Source organism: Rana temporaria, chromosome 1 (genome assembly GCF_905171775.1).
Source record: "Rana temporaria chromosome 1, aRanTem1.1, whole genome shotgun sequence".
Classification (NCBI taxonomy): Eukaryota; Metazoa; Chordata; class Amphibia; order Anura; family Ranidae; genus Rana; species Rana temporaria.
The window spans coordinates 446,317,279-446,336,784 of record NC_053489.1 but is presented as its reverse complement, the minus strand read 5'-3'; the positions used below and the strand labels follow the sequence as shown (position 1 = coordinate 446,336,784).

Here is a 19,506-nt window from a genome sequence, read left to right as displayed (position 1 = left end):
TTCAGTGTGAACAAGGGCTCAACATGAAACAAGTCATCACTTTCACACCTACAAATCATGTAGTGTTTCCATAATTTTGTCCAACCCTTGTATGTATTTATCAGAATGTAGCAGTGTTCAAGTGTATAAAAATTACATTTAACAACATTTTTTGTTGTTTTAAATCAATCAATGATAAATAAACATTAAATACCTGAAGCATTAATGTTTACTGCTACATATTGATTAATCAAATTGTTAACCATCTTACCTGCGTACAGTATCTGTTGGTGATATTGCATCATCCCAGCTGTGTCTCCTAGAAGTTGACAATGACCTAACTAAGATAGGAATACTTTCCATGGTTACATCTTCCTGGCATCTATTTTCCTTATATATTTGAGATTCTGATGGACTTCCAGCTTCAAAAGACATAGGGCAGAGGATTGGCTTGGTACAAGTAATTACAACCTCTCCATTATCAAAGCTAATGTTGGGTCCACCAGAAACACGGAAGGCCTGGGTTTTCCGGTCAGTGTTCGTATCTTCCATCATTTCCAGATCTTTGTAGTACTCAGTTCCTTGAAGAGATGAGTCCAATGAAGGAAGATCTTCACTACTACTCATTGTATCACTACAGCAATTATCCAGGTCAATTGACTCGTCATCCTAAAAAGATAAAAAAAAACATAAACTCAGATTCACAGATGCACAAGTCACAATAATTAAGAAAAAATGCGTCAATAAGATATGTTTTTAAGACATCTTTACAATGCGCCACTGAAGTTCAAATTAGAACAGATAAGACAAAGTGAAAAAGAATACATACTCAGAATACATGGATCATCTGCTTTCCAGTAATAAAAAAAGTTCCTTGACTTAGTTCTGTTTTCATTTGGCTGAATGACTATATTTCCTGTTTTCGTCTCATAATAAAAGTGAGTATGAAAGAGGACCTTGTGATGGGGAGTGTGATGGTGATGAGGCATTATGGGTGGAGGTGCATCTGGGTGTACATGGTTTAAAGTTAATATTGGAGTTTTTTACAGCCCCCCCCCCCCACCCCAGTGTTAATGAGGAGGTGGAGACTCAGCTGCTTTCACAGAGTATAGAAAAGGCTGCAAGGGCTGAAATAATGGTAATAATGGAAGATTTTAACCACCATGATATTGACAGGAGTAACAGTACTGTTCGAACAGTGAAAGGGCAGACTTATAAAAACCTATTTCAAGACAATTTTATGGTACTGTTTATAGAAGCCCCAACCAGAAATGATGCTCTGCCGGACCTCCTACTCTCAAACAATGAACAAGAACAAGAACATCTTGGTAGCCGTGACCATAACATTTTGGGCCTAGTTCAAAATGCACTGCTTTTGCAACCTGCAATGGGTGTCAATGCAATGCTAATCATACCCCAAGCACAGAAGCGCAGTGTGCTTGCCTGTACTGGATTGCCTGGTACAGCAGTACCAGGCAATCCATTTGCAGCGTGTTTTTTAAAGTATTGCTTTTACTACTTTTGGTGCGCTGTAGGGCAATTCCAGCTTATTCAAATAAATGGGCGAAAACACATTGTTCTCAAATCACACAGAAATTCAAGCATGTTTCTTTGTGATTCCTAGTGTGAACCAGCTCTTTTTGTAAGCTTTAAACAACAAGCACATACTGGAAAGATAAAAACAATTGTTGTTATTAATTCCAAGGCTGTTTAGTCAGTAAAAAATGTTTCGTCAGTAAAAAACTATCATCTGGAGGTTAGCAATCCTGCAGTCTACACGGGAAATATGTCTGCTTCTGTTACAAATGATAGATGTTTCTTGCAAGCCAATGTCAATGCAACCCAGTCTAAGAACTTTGGGCTAGATTCATAAAGACTTACGACGACGTATCAGTAGATACGCCGTCGTAAGTTCGAATCCGCGCCGTCGTATCTGTAAGCAGTATGCTCAAATTCAGATAAGCTTCTCTGTTGCTAAGATACGACCGGCGTAAGTCTCCTACGCCGTCGTATATTAGCTGCATATTTACGCTGGCCGCTAGGGGCGTGTACGTCGATTTATGCCGAGAATATGCAAATGATCAAGATACGCCTATTCACGAACGTACGCACGGCTGTCGCATGTAAAATACGCCGTTTACGTAAGGCATTTTCAGGCGTAAAGATAAACAACCAAAAAGATGGCGCAGCCAATGTTAAGTATGGACGTCGGACATCTGTCGAATTTCACGTAGTTTACGTCGTTTGCGTAAGCCGATTCAGAATGGGGCCGGGCATAGGTTACGTTCACGTCGAAAGCAAGGAGTATTTGCGATGTAATACTGGGCGCGGATTCGCCGTACGATCGGCGCTTCATTTACATGTATGGTAATGAATCGTGAATTCATTACCATACAACACGCCCCCTACCTGCCTATTTTGAATTAGGCGGGGTTACGCCGGGCCATTTGCGCTACGCCGACGTAACTTAGGAGGCAAGTGCTTTGTGAATACAGTACTTGCCTCACTATGTTACGTCGGCGTAGTGCAAATGGGATGCGCTAGGCCGACCCAAAGATAGGCGGCTGCACGTGAATCTAGCTGTTTGTGTTCTCATGATACTCCTTTTTTTTAATCAGATCATTTTTATTGAATGCTTTTTAACTTTTCAATACAGACATGCAAACTAATACAAACATACGGGTATAAAACAAAAAGGAATTACATGGTACAGATGCAAATATTCATGAATGGGGAAAATGATCAACGAGAGAAGATTGAGCAAGGTAGGAGGGAGAGAGAGAAAAAAAAGACGGGGGAATAAAAATCAATAGGTTGAGGGTGAAGGGGACAAACACAATTACTTTGCATCCACTAACAATTGCAATTGTGGGTATAATCTTTTCAACATAGCATTGGTATCCCAACCCTTTGGCCTGCTTAAGTGTGTTAGATCACAATCAATATATTTATATAACAAGAGGATAAGACTCCAAGTTTCAACATGCTAGATAGGAGATTGTACTGTTTTGCCAAGTACCATTTTTATTTCCATTACATCAGTTATCTCCCAGATGCATCAACGTATCAAGTCTATAAGTAGGATATTATCATAGCGGCCTATCTCGAATCATAGCTATTGGTGCCCTTTTGGGTGTATTCAACCACTCTTATCACAGTTTTTCAAACTTATTGTGGCAACTACACTATTGGTAAGGTAACTTTTTCAGTCTGTAGGCCCCTTTCACACGGCATGTCCCCTCGGATTTACCTGTGCATTTTTCAGGCAGATCCGAGCGGGCCATCCATTGACTCTTATGGGGAGGCGGATGTCAACAGACACCCATCTGCCATCCGATCCGCTAAAATCAAACGTATGGCGATACGTTCGCCATCCGTCTTGGTGAATCGGATTGGATGAGATCTGATGAAAACGGACAATCTGTCCGTTTTCATCCGATCTCTCCATAGGAATCAGCGGCGCTCTGACAGGTCCCTCCCTGTTCAGTGAGCAAAGATGGACCTATCATCCACCGGTTCAGCGGAGATCAACGGAGCGATCCCCTGCTGAGCTGGCGGACTCCGCTGAAACAGACCTGCCTCTTGTGAATGAGGCCTAAGGCAGGTGTTTACTTCTTTAATCTGAGTTTCAACAGTAGGGGGTAAAAGTGATAATCATTTTTTGCTAGAAGTTTCCTGGCTGGGAACAGTAGTTGGCCCATTGCTAATATTATAAAATGATTAAGTATCCAAAAATATAGGTTAAGGGTGCATTCTGAGTACATGTTGTTCGGTTATTTAATTGTCTTGCTGGTACTGAAATAGTTTGGGTCTCAGGATACTACTTAAGTCCCTTTCACATGGGCTGTCCTATCAGGTCTGCCTATCAGTTTTTCAAGGGGACCTGATCGGATGCTCCATTTACCCCTATGGAGCGGGGGATGCCAGCGGTGACATGTCCGCTGACAACCGACACTATCCGATCTGATCCTTTCTGCCAAATTCAGACGGATGGTGTTCTTATTTTCCATTAGTTTGGCGGATTGTATATGATGGGGTAAAAAAAACCACACACCTGATTTCTTCATAGAGGAGAGCAGGACTGTGTCCGTCTCCGCTCTGCTTAGTGAGTGGTGACAGACCTGTCATCTGCCTGCTCAGTGGCATTCAGCAGAGTGATCCCCCACTGAGCAAGCAGAGTCCGTCAGGCACTGACGCAAGCAGAGTCCTGAGTCAATACTTTGTAAAAACCACCTTTTGCTGCAATTACAGCTGGGCATGTCTCTACCAGATTTGCACATCTGGAGAGTGAATTTTTTTCCCATTCTTCTTTGCAAAGTAGCTCAAGCTCTGTCAGATTGGATGGTCAGTGTCTGTGAACAGCAATTTTCAAGTCTTGCCACAGATTCTCAATTGCATTTAGGTCTGGACTTTGACTGGGCCATTCTAACACATAAATATACTTCAATTTGAACCATGCCATTGCAGGGTCATTGTCCTGCTGAAAGGTGAACCTCAGCCCAAGTCTCAAGTCTTTTTCAGACTAACATGTTTTCTGCTAAGATTTCCCAGTATTTGACTCCATCGATCTTCCCATTAACTCTGACCAGTTTCCCTGTCCCTGCTGAAGAAAAGAATCCCCACAACATGATGCAGCACCATCATATTTCACAGTGGGGATGGTGTGTTCAGGGTGATGTGCAGTGTTAATTTTCGCCACCCATAGCGTTTTTCTTTTAGGCAACAAAGTTCAATTTTGGTCTCATCTGACCAGAGCACCTTCTTCCACATGTTTGCTGTGTCCCCCACATGGCTTCTCGCAAACTGCAAACAGGACTTCTTATGGCTTTCTTTCAACAATGGCTTTCTTCTTGCCAATCTTCCATAAAGGCCAGATTTGTGGAGTGCACATCTAATAGTTTTCCTGTGGTCAGATTCTCCTACCTGAGCTGTGGATCTCTGCAACTCCTCTAGAGTCATCATTGGTTGCTTCTCTCATTAATGCTCTCCTTGCCCGGCCTGTCAGTTTAGGTGGATGGCCATGTCTTGGTAGGTTTGCAGTTGTGCCATACTCTTTCCATTTTCGGATGATGGCTTGAACAGTGCAATGTGAGATGTTCAAAGCTTGGGATATTTTTTTTTAACCTAACCCTGCTTTAAACTTCTCCTCAACCTTATCCCTGACCTGTCTGGTGTGTTCCTCTGTCTCTTCATGATGCTGTTTGTTCACTAAGGTTCCCTAACAAACCTCTCAGGGCTTCACAGAACCACTGTATTTATACTGAGATTACATTACAGGTGGACTCTATTTATTATTTAGGTGGCTTCTGAGAGCAAATGGTTCCCCTAGATTTTAGTTAGGGATATCAGAGTAAAGGGGACTGAATACAAATGTATGCCACACTTTTCAGATATTTATTTGTAAAAAAAAATAAAACCATTTATCATTTTCCTTCCACTGCACAATTATGTGCCACTTTGTGTTGGTCTATCACATAAAATTCCAATAAAATACATTTTCTTTTTTGGTTGTAACATGACAAAATGTGGAAAATTTTAAGGGGCACGAATACTTTTTCAAGGTACTGTATGTGGCCTGGCAACCTGCTCCAGCTAGTAACTAAAAGCTAGCTAACAGCACAAAATGCCAGCTTTGTTTGTCACCTGTGAAGGAAGGTATTCCCTCCAGGAATTGTCAACTAGATGTAAGAATAGATACAGTGAAAGTAAAAGTGATACTAAAGCTTCCATTTTTTTGTAATTAAAATAATAAACATGTAATACTTGCCTGCCTTGTGCAATGGTATTGCACAAAGCATCCCCAATCCTCCTCAAGTCCCCCGCCAGCACTCCTGGCTCCACCTTTTTAGTGCCTTGTTACACCTTTTCACCTTTTCAGTGAGTGCCCCCATAGAAAGCGGCTTTATATGGGATCACTCCTGCAAGCTTGCTCCCAAGCCACCCTGCCAGACAGGGTGAATCTGCCCAACACCTGCTCCCGACCCTGCTGTCTTCTGGGAGACACACAGGTCCCAGAAGACAACAGGGACCAGTGAGGACGCGCAGTGGGGGAGATGTCTGTGGATATTACAGTGGGGGTGATTGTGGATATTACAGTGGGGGAGATGTCTGTGGATATTACAGTGGGGAGATGTCTGTGGATATTACAGTGGGGATGATTGTGGATATTACAGTGGGGGAGATGTCTGTGGATATTACAGTGGGGGGATTGTGGATATTACAGCGGGAGAGATGTCTGTGCATATTACAGTGGGAGAAATGTCTGTGGATATTACAGTGGGGAAGATGTCTGTGGATATTACAGTGGGGAGATTGTGGACATTACAGTGGGGGAGATGTCTGTGGATATTACAGTGGGGGAGATGTCTGTGGATATTACAGTGGGGAGATGTCTGTGGATATTACAGTGGGGAGATATCTGTGGATATTACTATTACAGTGGGGAGATGTCTGTTGATATTACAGTGGGGGAGATGTCTGTGGATATTACAGTGGGGACTATATATGGTGGTGATCCGAAAAATGTATGTGCGTTATAATTAATCGAATTTAGTCGATTAATAGATAAAAAAAAACGATTAATCGAACATGAAAATTGTATTCAGTAACAGCCCTAATATATATATATATATATATATATATATATATATATATATATATATATATATATATATATATATATAATGTTTGGAGTTTCTAGCAAAAAAATACTGATTTTAACTTGTAAGCAGCAAATGTCAAAAATAGGCTCAGGCCTTGTACACACGACCGAGAATCTCGTCGTAAAAGAAACGTTGTCGGGCTTGACCAGAATCTTGTCAAGCTTTCCTTGCATACACACTGTCAAGACAAAATCTCGTCTTTCTTAAACGCGGTGACGTACAACACGTACGACGGCACTATGAAGGGGAAGTTCGATTCAACTGGCGCCACCCTTGGGGCTGCTTTTGCTAATCTCGTGTCACCGCGTGTTAGTAAAAGTTTGGTGAGAGACGATTCGTGCTTTTCAGTCTGTTACAGCATGATGAATGTGCTATCTCCATTACGAACGCTACTTTTACCGAAGGTGCGCTCCCGTCTCATACTTTATTCTGAGCATGCGCGGGTTTCTAAGCATACACACAAACGTGTTTCTCGTCGTAAACCAGCCTGACGAGAAACACGACGGGGAAATTGAGTCTCCCCACGAGAAAAAAGAGAGCATGTTCTCTTTTTTTCTTATCGAGATCCACAACAGTTTTCTCGATGAAAAACATACACACGAGCAAAAATGCTCTGCCAGGAAAACGGTCGTGTGTACGAGGCCCTAGGCTTAGATTTTAAAGAGTTTAAAAAGTTTAGGTTTAAAATTTTAGTTTAAGTTAGGTTGTTTAGTTTAAGATGATACTGTTATTAAACTATAACGTTTTACACTGACAACTTGAGCAACATCAGTTTCACATGTTATACATCCGGCTACATTACGTAAGGCAAATTTAAATAGTGACAAAACCCCTCAACAACAAACAAAAAGCTATGAACTATGAACATAGAAATATAACACTAACACTAAGACGTTATCATTGCAAATACCATGTCATGGTCTGTTTAGTCAGTTCTTGTACTATACTAGGTCTTCTGGTAATGCATATTGTGCAGGTAGTTAAAGGATAGCATGATTTACCTTTTTGAAGTTCAATGTTCAGAACCAAAGAAAAGATAAGATATGCAGCAGCTCATCTGTTCTCCTGAAATGGTTTGTAGCTCCGTATGTGTAGTGCAGATATAGTGAGAAGATAATGTAATTTTCTGATTTTGTTAGGTTAGGACAGTTCCTCATTTACTCGGCATTGCATAACTTCAGTTTAGATCTCATTTAACTGCTCATTTAAAAGAAAAAGAAAATTGAAACTAAAAATGTTTCCCTTTTTACAATAACATTTTCTGAACCTGATCTAAAAAAAAAAAACAATGTTATATAAAATGGGTAGTGGTTTCTAATTCCAAATAGCTGATTTTCAGGGGGGGGTGAGGGGTAGGCATTAAGTGCCTGCAAAACACAGGCTCAAGTTAAAGTGGTATCAAACCCAAAACCAAAAATGTTATAGACTGCAGCTTACCAATCCTTAGATGTGGTGACTGCATTAGTTTTTATTTTTGTATGTTTTTGCCTCCGTTTTCACCTAGTTATCTGGCCGGTAACACACCTCCCATATTACAGTGACCCCCACTCTGGATGAAGGTGCACCTTACTTTATAAGTAGTTACAGCCACAGTTTTTTGTTTTTTACTTTTGGGATAAAGGTTTTACATGAATAAATAAAATCTGGCCATTGTAAGTACCCCGCTCAGTGTGAAATGGTTTGTCTCATCCCTCTAGCAGCTACAATGAAGGGAAATCCAGATGGCTGCACACCAACCTGAGATCCAAATGCCTTTATTAGCATAAAACCATGAAGGACATGAAGAGCACTACATGTACAAAGCAAGGGAGGAATGGCTTACAATGTTTCGCACACAAATTGTGCTTGTCAAAGCCCCTTTAACAGAATAAAGTTATCTTCTTATTCGGCCAGCATCTTATTCAAATGCAGAAGTTAGCTCCTTATTCGGCGAGCTTCTTATTCAGGTTGGATCTTTATTCGCAAAAGTGATTATTTACTAAACAATCATCTGCAATGTTTATAATAAAATTGTGACCTCTAACAACAATTCAATCTCCCTAAATGCCATGAATTTAAAGAGAAAATTCTGAATAAATATCTGAAAACCATCTTGGCTAGAGGTCGACCGATATATCGGCCGGCCGATATATCGGGCCGATATTCAGTCATTTTGGAGAAATCGGCATCGGCCGATTATTATCCAAATGTGGCCGATATTTAGCAGATCTGCATCAGCAGAGTGTGGAGAAGGAAGGAGGAACATGGGGTTCCCCCTCCCTTCTCCACACTGTCTGCAGAGCAGTGCCGTGTGTGTGAAGGAGAATGGAGCTGTCGGGCTGATGTCGGGGTGGGCGGGACCCGGGGTGGGCGGGACTCAGCTGTCCAACACCAGCCAATGGGATGAGATCATTGGCTGGATAGCTGCTGGGTCCCGCCCACCTCCAACATCACGATGAATCTGAGCTCCTCTCTCTCTCTGCTCTCACAGTTTCACAGCACATAATGTAGCTGAATGTGTGAAACTCTCTCTTCATACAGTTTCACAACTGCTGCAGAGAGAAAGAGGAGCTCAGATTCGTTGCGATGTTGAAGGTGGGCGGGACCCGGGGTGGGCGGGACTCAGCAGCTATCCAGCCAATGATCTCATCCCATTGGCTGGTGGACAGCTGAGCCCTGCCCAACCCGGGTCCCGCCCACCTTCAACATCGCAATGAATCTGAGCTCCTCTTTCTCTCTGCAGCAGTTGTGAAACTGTATAGAGAGTTTCACACATTATCCGCTACATTATGTGCTGTGAAACCTGCCAGTGCCATCTGCTAATGCCAAGCCGGCCAGTGCCACCTGCCAATGCCATCCAGTGCCACCTGCCAATGCCATGCCAACTAGTGCCACCTGCCAATGCCAACTAGTGCCATCTGTTAATGCCATCCAGTGCCACCTGTCAATGCCATCCAGTGCCACCTGCCAGTGGCAACGCCATCCAGTGCCACCTGCCAATACCATCCAGTGCCACCTGCTAATGCCATCTAGTGCCATCCAGTGCCACCTGGCATTGCCAATGCCATCCAGTGCCACCTGCCAATGCCATCCAGTGCCATCTGCCAGTGCCATCCAGTGCCACCTGCTAGTGCCAACTAGTGGCACCTGCCAAGGCCATCCAGTGCCACCTGCCAATTAGTGCCACCTGCCAGTGCCAACCAGTGCCATCTGCCAGTGCTAACTATTGCCAATTAGTGCCACCTGCCAGTACCATCCAGTGCCACATGCCAATTAGTGCCACCTGCCAGTGCCAATTAGTGCCACCTGCCAGTGCCAATTAGTGCCACCTGCCACTGCCACCTTAGTGCCACGTGCCAACCAGTGCCACCTGCCAGTGCCATTCAGTGCCACCTGCCAATCAGTGCCATCTGCTTTTGCCAATTGGTTCCATCCAGTGCAATCTGCCAGTGCCAATTAGCGCCACCTGCCAAAAAATAAAAAATCGGCCTAAAATATCGGCCGCAAAAATCGGCATCATATATCGGCCATCGGCCGCCCCAAATTCTAAATATCGGCATCGGTATCGGCCAGAGAAAAACCCATATCGGTCGACCTCTAATCTTGGCTCACCCAAATTCCACTTTTCTATACTCATTGGGCATCCTACTATATAGGAAAGTTTGATTTGGCCCGAGCCAAGTGATGGAAATCATAAAATATGGCACCAAACTTGTCACCCTGTCACCCATGCATTTCAACAGGAAATTCCAAATAAGAAGCCAAGCTATTCCTATATGAATCCATCTTGGCTCACCAAAATTCCACTTGTTTTATACTCATTGGGCATCCTACTATATAGGAAAGTTAAATTTGGCCCGAGCCAAGTGATCAAAATCCTAAAATATGGCACCATGACAGCCATACATTTCAATAGGAAATTCTGAATAAGAAACCAAGCTATTTCAATATGAAATCCATCTTGACTCACCCAAATTCCACTTGTTTTATACTCATTGGGCATCCTACTATATGGAAAAGTTCAATTTGGCCTGAGTCAAGTAATGGAAATCATAAAATATGGCACCAAACTTGTCACCCTGTCACCCATGCATTTTAATGGGAAATTCTGAATAAGAAGCCAAGCTATTCCCATATGAAATCCATATTGGCTCACCCAAATCCCACTTGTTTTATACTCATTGGGCATCCTACTATATAGGAAAGTTCAATTTGGCCCGAGCCAAGTGATCTAAATTCTAAAATATGGCACCTTGACAGCCATATATTTCTATGGGAAATTCTGAATATGGAATCAAGATATTCGTATATGAAAACCATCTTGGCTCACCCAAATTCCACTTGTTTTATACTCATTGGGCATCCTACTATATAGGAAAGGTCAATTTGGCCCGAGTCAAGTGATGGAAATCATAAAATATGGCACCAAACTTGTCAGCCTGTCACCCATACATTTCAATGGGAAATTCCGAATAAGAAGACAAGCTATTCCTATATTAAAAAAACACTGTGGCTCACCCAAATTACACTTGTTTTATACTCATTGGGCATCCTACGATATAGGAAAGGTCAATTTGGCCCGAGTCAAGTGATGGAAATCATAAAATATGGCACCAAACTTGTCAGCCTGTCACCCATGCATTTCAATGGGAAATTTAAAATAAGAAGCCAAGCTATTCCTATATGAAATCCATCTTGGCTCACCCAAATTCCACTTGTTTTATACTCATTGAGCATACCACTATATTGGATAGTTCAATTTGGCCCGAGACAAGTGATGGAAATCCTAAAATATGGCACCTTGAAAGCCATGCATTTCAACGGAAAGTTCTGAAGAAGCCAAGCTATTCCTATATGAAATCCATTTTGCCCCCCCCCCCCCCTAAATTCCACTTGTTTTTTACTCGTTGGGCATCCCAATTTATAGGAACGTTCAATCTGGCCCGAGCCAAGTGATCTAAATCCTAAAATATGGCACCTTGACAGCAATACATTTCAATGGGAAATTCTGAATAAGGAACCGAGATATTCCTATATGAAAACCAACCTGGCTCACCCAAATTCCACTTGTTTTATACTCATTTGGCATCCTACTATATAGGAAAGTTCAATTTGGACAGAGCAAAGTGATGGAAATCATAAAATATGGCAACAAACTTGTCAGCCTGTCACCCCTGCATTTCAATGGGAAATTCCAAATAAGAAGCCAAGCTATTCCTATATTAAAACCAATTTGGCTCACCCAAATTCCACTTGTTTTATACTCATTGGGCATCCTACTATATAGGAAAGTTCAATTCGGCCCGAGTCAAGTGTTAGGAATCCTAAAATATGGCACCTTGACAGCCATACATTTCAATGGGAAATTCCGAAAAAGAAACCAAGCTATTCCTATATGAAAACCAACTTGGCTCACCCAAATTCCACTTGTTTTATACTCATTGGGCATCCTACTATATAGGAAAGTTCAATTTGGACAGAGCAAAGTGATGGAAATCATAAAATATGGCACCATGACAGCCATACATTTCAATGGGAAATTCCGAATAAGAAACCAAGCTATTCCTATATGAAAACCAACTTGGCTCACCCAAATTCCAATTGTTTTATACTCATTGGGCATCCTACTATATAGGAAAGTTTGATTGGGCTGTAGCCAAATAACATTACTAACAAATTAATGAACTACACCTGACACCCTGATAGCCTTGCATTTGGGATCACAGTGTGAAGTAACAACTTAAATGACTGTCTCAACTTCTTCTGCTTGTTACCTTCTATATTTTTTTATGTGTGGAGTTCTGATTCCATAACAGTGTGACTTACTGTAGATGCCTTCTATTTATGGCATTGTAATTTTGATAGGTATATGACTTTTGAATACGACAAAATAAACACACAGATAACAGGTGGGTTGGTTTTTTACTTTTTTTAAAGTGATTGTAAAGCCTAGTTTTTTTACTATAAAAATAACAAACATGTTACACTTACTTGCTCTGTACAGTTGGTTTTACACAGAGCTGCCCAAATCCTCCTCTTCTTGGGTCCCTCTTCTGTGATCCTGGCCCCTCCCTCCAGTTCAGTGCTCCCACAGCAAGCAGCTTGCTATGGGGGCACCCGAGCAAAGTCACAACTCTGTGTGTCCATTCAGATTGGCTAGCTGATTGGCTAGCTGACTTTGATTGACAGCAGCGGCAGACAATGGCACCGCTGCTGTGTCTCAGCCAATCAGGAGGGAGAATCTTGGATGTCTGAGATATTGTGGACATCGCTGGACACCGAGAGGGACCCTAGGTAAGTTTCATGGGGTGTTGGGGGGTCTGCTGCACATTTTGGGTGAGCCAAGTTGGTTTTCATATAGGAATTTCTTTGTTTCTTATTCGGAATTTCCCATTGAAATGCATGGCTGTCATGGTGCCATATTTTATGATTTATATCACTTGGTTAGGGCCAAATTGAACTAATAGTAGGATGCCCAATGAGTATAAAACAAGTGGAATTTAGGTGAGCCAAGATGGTTTTCAGATATTTATTCAGAATTACCCCTTTAAATACTTGGCATTTAGGGAGAGAAAATTGTTGTTAAAGTTCACAATTTTATTATAAGCATTGCAGATGATTGTTTAGTAAATAATCACTTTTGCGAATAAGAGTTGGTTCACACTGGGGCGGCACGACTTCAGGGGCGACTCGGCAAGGCGTCCTAAAGACGACTTCAGAGGCGACTTTCAAAATGACTTCTGTATATAAGTCAATGCAAGACGCCCCCAAAGTCGTACAAGAACCTTTTTCTAAGTCGGAGCGACTTGCGTCGCTCCTATTAGAACGGTTCTATTGAATAGAATGGGACGCGACTTGCAGTTATCACATCTAAGAATTGGTAAAATAAAATATATTTGTAGCAGGTACTTCTCCAGACTGATCTAATCTATTAGGGGACAGCTGTCTGCTGCAGCAGCGTGGGCTTTTCACCCCCTCCCCCCCGTTTCTCTCTTTACACACAGACTCTCAGAACTGCTTGTTTGTAAACTCCCTATTGGAGGTTGTCTGTAAACTCCCTATTGGAAGGGAGCCAATCATCAGACAGCAGTAAAGGACTGTGGGGGAGGAGATAAAAAGCCAAAGGAACTAGGCCAGCGCCTCTTTTTGCCTGCACCCCATCATGAAAGCATCTCCCACACTCTATGTGTGTGTGGAATCGTGGCCTACCAAGGGACACACAGCCTGCAATTCCAGCCCAGAGGAACAGATTGTTCCTGCAGCTCCAGCCCAGAGGAACCAATTGTTCATGCAGCTCCAGCCCAGAGGAACAGACTGTCCATGCTAAAGAAGGACACCTTGCAACAGCTCAAGGACTGAATGCCACTGCGACACACCAGCATCTAAGATCGATCGATCGCTCAGGGGAGGATGGCTGACTGTGTACAGGATTTGGTGAGGGGGCTTTGCTTAGGAACCTTTAATGCTTTTCACAGAATACCACATCCAAATATTGTCCACAGAGCTCCTACATTGCCGGTGAAGATAATAAAACGCAAAGCTTTGCCTCCAGGACATTACCGCAGTTGCTCTTAAAGGGGACACACCACGGGTACTGAGATCATTTCACTGGGTGTGTACTAGAAGCATCATAGGCCGGCCTGGGGTTCCCCTTTATCCACAGCATCCTACACACACCAAAAGTTATTGGGGAGTCTATTTAATCTGTACATATTGTTACCTATTACTTTTGTTGTTTTCATAGTGTTCCTGACAGTTTTCTTTAATCTGTTTCAACCAAGTCCTGGGTACTTACACAGGTCCTGGCCGACTTATGTTAACCTGAATTTTACTTTTCTTCAAGTAAACTACAAGAAGAACCGTGTTGTGTATTCATGCTGAGTTATTCCATTAATTACATTGCTAGGTGTGGCAGAGGGGCTGGGACAGTTCATTGGGGTTGAAAGGCAGAGTAACAGACTAAACAAACAAAAGCAGCTCCCTCGGGGGTTTGCTACATATTAAATGTTTGATTTTAGGTTTAATACTGCTTTAAGGTCTTTAGTAGGCATTCTACATCTGTATACACGTATTCCATTAGCTGCATCACTATACCTGCTACATGGAACACAGGAAGGAAAGCACCTGTGCATTAAAATGACCCTATTTTTTTCGGCTTAAAAGAAATAAGTAAAAAATACACGATCCAATGCTAGGTTCACACTGCTGAAATATTGTTGAACCAACTTTCAGTGCAATTAGGTAGTGCTACTTGGATGCAACTTGAATGCAACGCTGATGAAACTTTATAAGGTTTGTATATTCTATGGGGCCAAAATTGCACTGGAACCGCACCAAAGTAGTACAGAAACCTTTTCCAAAATCGATCCATGCTATATCGCATTGATGTGAACGGGCTCCATTAATAACAATGTAATTTCCCTTGACATGCCCCTCAAGTTGTATCTGAAATCATGCTAGTGTGAACCAAGCCTTAAAAGAAGATGGTTTATACCTACCTTCCCTCTGCCCATACCTTGAATCTTCACTCGCTTTCAGAGCAACACTGCTGGCAAAACCTTCAACCTCCAAAACACTTCCAGTTGTGTCAGACGCCTGGCCTATCACTGCATTCTGTGATTCCATCCACTGGTCCCCAGATCGTTACTGTGTCCTGTAGTGTTGTAGGGGTTGATTGACGGAACCCAGTGGCGGCTGGTGCTCCAAATTTTTGGGGGGGTGCAAACAAAACAATTGCAGCCTCACTGTGCCCATCAAACGCAGCTACTGTGCCCATCAATTGCAACCACTGTGCCCATCAAAGGCAGCCACTGTGCCCATCAAATGCAGCCACTGTGCCCATCAAATGCAGCTACTGTGCCATCAATTGTCACCACTGTGCCATCAATTGTCACCACTGTGCCCATCAATTGTCACCACTGTGCCATGCCAAACGCAGCCACTGTGCCATCGAAGGCAGCCACTGTGCCATGCCATCAAACGCAGCCACTGTGCCATGCCATCAAACGCAGCCACTGTGCCATCAATTGTCACCACTGTGCCCATCAATTGTCACAACTGAGCCCATCAATTGTCACCACTGTGCCATCAATTGTCGCCACTGTGCCATCAATTGTCGCCACTGTGCCCAGTAATTGTCGCCACTTTGCCCAGCAATTGTCGCCACTGTGCCCAGCAATTGTCGCCACTGTGCCCATCAATTGTTGCCACTGTGCCCATCAATTTTCGCCACTGTGCCCAGCAATTTTCGCCACTGTGCCCAGCAATTGTCCCCACTGTCTGTGCCCATCAATTTTCACCATTGTGTGCAGCAATTGTCACCACTGTGCACATCAATTTACGCCATTGTGCTTGGTAAAATGCCCCCCGCCTGGCACTTACCTTTCTGGGGTCGGCCGCCATCCTTCCACGGTCCCTTGATATCTTCTCCCGCTCTCGATGACGCTTCAGCCAATCAGGTTACCGGTAACCAGAACCGGTGAATCTGATTGACTGAGACGCCTGTCATTCTTATCCACGGAACGCACCCCCCGTGCGTCCCTGGATAAGTGTTTGGAAGCCTATTACAGCCTGAGGGCTGTAATCGGAAAGCCTATCAGAGACGCTGGCTCTGATAGGCACTTCCACAGCCAGCCAGCTGCCATCATTCAGATGGCCGGCGCTCGCCAGGGGGCCAGCCATCTGAATAGTCGGCAGCGGCTGATACATAGATTCATGCAATGCTTGAATCTATGTATTGTATCAGTGGCGTGTGCGGGAGCCAGAGGGGGCGGCGCTCCGACGCCCTCTATGGACGCACCTCCACTGACGGAACCACATGGCAACCAAATTGTTAAAGATTAAATTAACCACTTACGGACCAGCCACCGTCATTATACCATGGCAAGGTGGCACGATCCCGTGAATTGCCATAACTGTACATCGGCTCAGGAAATCGCTTTTGTGGGTGCGCGCATGCTCACATTGGCCAGCGGGGGAGCCAATCAGCGAATCCTGCAAGCTCGATGTCCACCAGCCACCCGCAATCAGTCCCCCCAGTGACAGAACGGGGATCTGCCTGTGTAAACAATGCAGATCTCCGTTCTAACAGGGGAAATCACACAGAATACTAAGAGAGAGTGCTGAGTTAGCCAAAAGGGATAAGGGTTACCCACATCCCAAATATATATGCACAGGAAAAGTATTCCTCTAACTGGGACTTTAAAAGGTAAACCTCCTCTATAAGTAAAGGCATAAGGTATGAGTATAAGGTATTTATTAAGATAACAGTAGATAAACACAATCTACAGTACAGTACAAAAAAGAAGGGGGGTACAGGATGCATAGAAAATGATGAGTACAGACATGCAATACATTGAGGTACAATCATTACTCTGTTGTAAAGATCACACAGATCACACAGATCCTGTCTTTCTGCTAAGCAGGAAGATGGATCTCTGTGTTTCCCCAGTCACACAGTTCCCCATACAGTTAGAAAACATGCTGAGAGAACACATTTAACCCCTTGATCGCCACTAGTGTTAACCCCTTCCCTGCCAGTGTCATTTACACAGTAATCCGTGCATTTTTGTAGCATTGATCGCTGTATAAATGTCAGTGGTCCCAAAAAAGTGTCAAAAGGGTCCGAACTGTCTACTGCAATGTCGCAGTCCCAATAAAAATCACTGATCACTGCCATAACTAGTAAAAAAAAATGTATAATAATAAAAATGGCATAAATCTATCTATATTGTAGACGCTATGGGCTAGATTCACAGAGATGTGCCTATCTATAGGTGGGCATAGCTCAGATACACTACGCCGCCGTAAGTTAGAGCGGCAGGTCCTGTATTCACAAAGAAGTTGCGCTCTAACTTACGGCAGCATAGTGTAACTGGGCCAGCGTAAGCCCGTCTAATTCAAAATAGGCTGGTTGGGGGCGTGTTCTATGCTAAATACTCGTGACCCCACGTATTTGACGTTTCTAACGAACGGCGCATGCGCCGTCCGTGGACGTATCCCAGTGCGCATGCTCCAAATTACGCCGCAAAGACTCATTGGTTTCGACGTGAACATAACTTACGCCCAGCCCCATTCACGGACGACTTAGGCAAATGACGAAAAACTTAAAAAATTTTACGCGGTTCCGACGTCCATACAACATTGGCTGCACCATCTTTTTGGTGGTATATCTTTACGCCTGAAAACGCCTTACGTAAACGTCGTATCTTTACTGCGACGGCCGGGCGTACGTTCGTGAATAGGCGTATCTAGCTGATTTACATATTCTAGGCGTAAATCAGCGTACACACCCCTAGCGGCCAGCGTAAATATGCAGCTAAGATACGACGGCGTAGGAGACTTACGCCGGTCGTATCTTAGCAACATTTAAGCGTATCTCAGTTTGAGAATACGCTTAAATATACGACGGCGGGGATTCGGACTTACGACGGCGTATCTACTGATACGCCCGTCTTTAGTCTTCATGAATCTGGCGGCCATAACTTTTGTGCAAACAAATCAATAAACGGTTATTGAGATTTTTTTTTAACAAAAATATGTAGAAGAAAACATATTGACCTAAACCGAGGAAGAATTTCGTTTTTTTATTTACTTTTTGGGGATATTTATTATCGCAAAAAGTAAAAAATATTGCTTTTTTTTCCAAATGTGTCGCTCTTTTTTTGTTAATAGCGCAAAAAATAAAAACCACAGTGGTGATCAAATACCACCAAAAGAAAACTCTATTTGTGGGGAAAAAAAGAATATACATTTTGTTTGGGTACAACGTCACACGACCACGCAATTGTCAGTTAAAGCGACGCAGTGCCAGTTTGCAAAAAATGGCCTGCTCACTAACCTCCCTGGCGGTATGATTCTTTCAGATTTTTGATGCTGAAAGCGGTACAATTGTTTTGCATGGAAATTTGGCATTTTATATTGTAGGCCTGTAATTCTTAGGAATAACACACTTAAATCTGTCCAAACAAGAGTCTAGTAGACATATTGGGTATGATAAAGTTTGAAACAGAAAATCATTAATTATAATATAATAAATAACTATAAATAATTATAACAAATAATAATGTAATTATAATAAAAATGATTCATTAACGTAATCAAATCAAAAACACTGAAATTTGCTCAGTTGCAGAATTGTCACTGTCATTACTTTCAGTGTTTGATGACGAATTTCCCCACAAATCGCTATCGCTCAATTCTGCAAGTGATTCTAATTTATTATCGCTGTTTTCTAGCCGGTCTAAAACCACTTTTACGTAAACGAACAGTTTTTGGTTGCTATGGACAATCTCCAGTTTCCAGGCAAAAAGAACAGTTTTTATAATATAAAAGTGCATGCAGGACACTGGACAGACCACTAGGAACAAAGGGGATGTGTAGTTATTTGATACAGTACTGCAATCTGTAAGATTACAGTATACTGTATCTATACTGTGTTTTTACTTTTTCGAATTTGGCACCAAACTCTGCCCGCGTGCGTCGCGCTGCTCGGGAACAGAGCTCGGCGGCACTCTACAGTCACCAGTTTGTAAATCGAGTGAGATGACAGCTCGCACACACAGCGGGGACACATCGCAGGATCCAGGGACAAGGTAAGTAACTTCCCCCTGTATCCTGCAATGCAATCCAGAGTCTGGCTTGGGGTTACCGCTTTTGGTATGTAAAATTCACCCTGAGCCAGACTCGGGAATACCGCCAGGGAGGTTAAGGGGGTAGAACCATCAAACCCATGAACATTTTTTTCACAGAGAAGGTTTTTTTATTGTAGCTGGTTCTGTTTTCTTTTGATATAGGGTTCATGCTAGAATTGTGTATGCTTTTACATGCCAAAAGATTTGGAATTTAGTTACATTTCTCTGATTCCCACACCTTGGCTCAAAAATAC

The 19,506-nt window shown here is 42.9% G+C and overlaps 1 protein-coding gene across 3 annotated transcripts in view; it reads right to left on the bottom strand.

Annotated features, from left to right (window-relative positions):
- Positions 1-19,506, bottom strand: part of LOC120916219 (rho guanine nucleotide exchange factor 18-like) — a 144,711-nt gene that overhangs the window by 106,797 nt on the left and 18,408 nt on the right. For 2 of the 3 annotated variants that reach the window (XM_040327082.1, XM_040327088.1), the window contains exon 2: positions 251-648. In XM_040327082.1, coding sequence (XP_040183016.1) covers positions 251-648 — 398 coding nt within the window. Of the gene's footprint in view, positions 1-250; positions 649-7,642; positions 7,808-19,506 lie in introns of those variants that run through there. The other variant, XM_040327097.1, reaches the window with a different exon arrangement.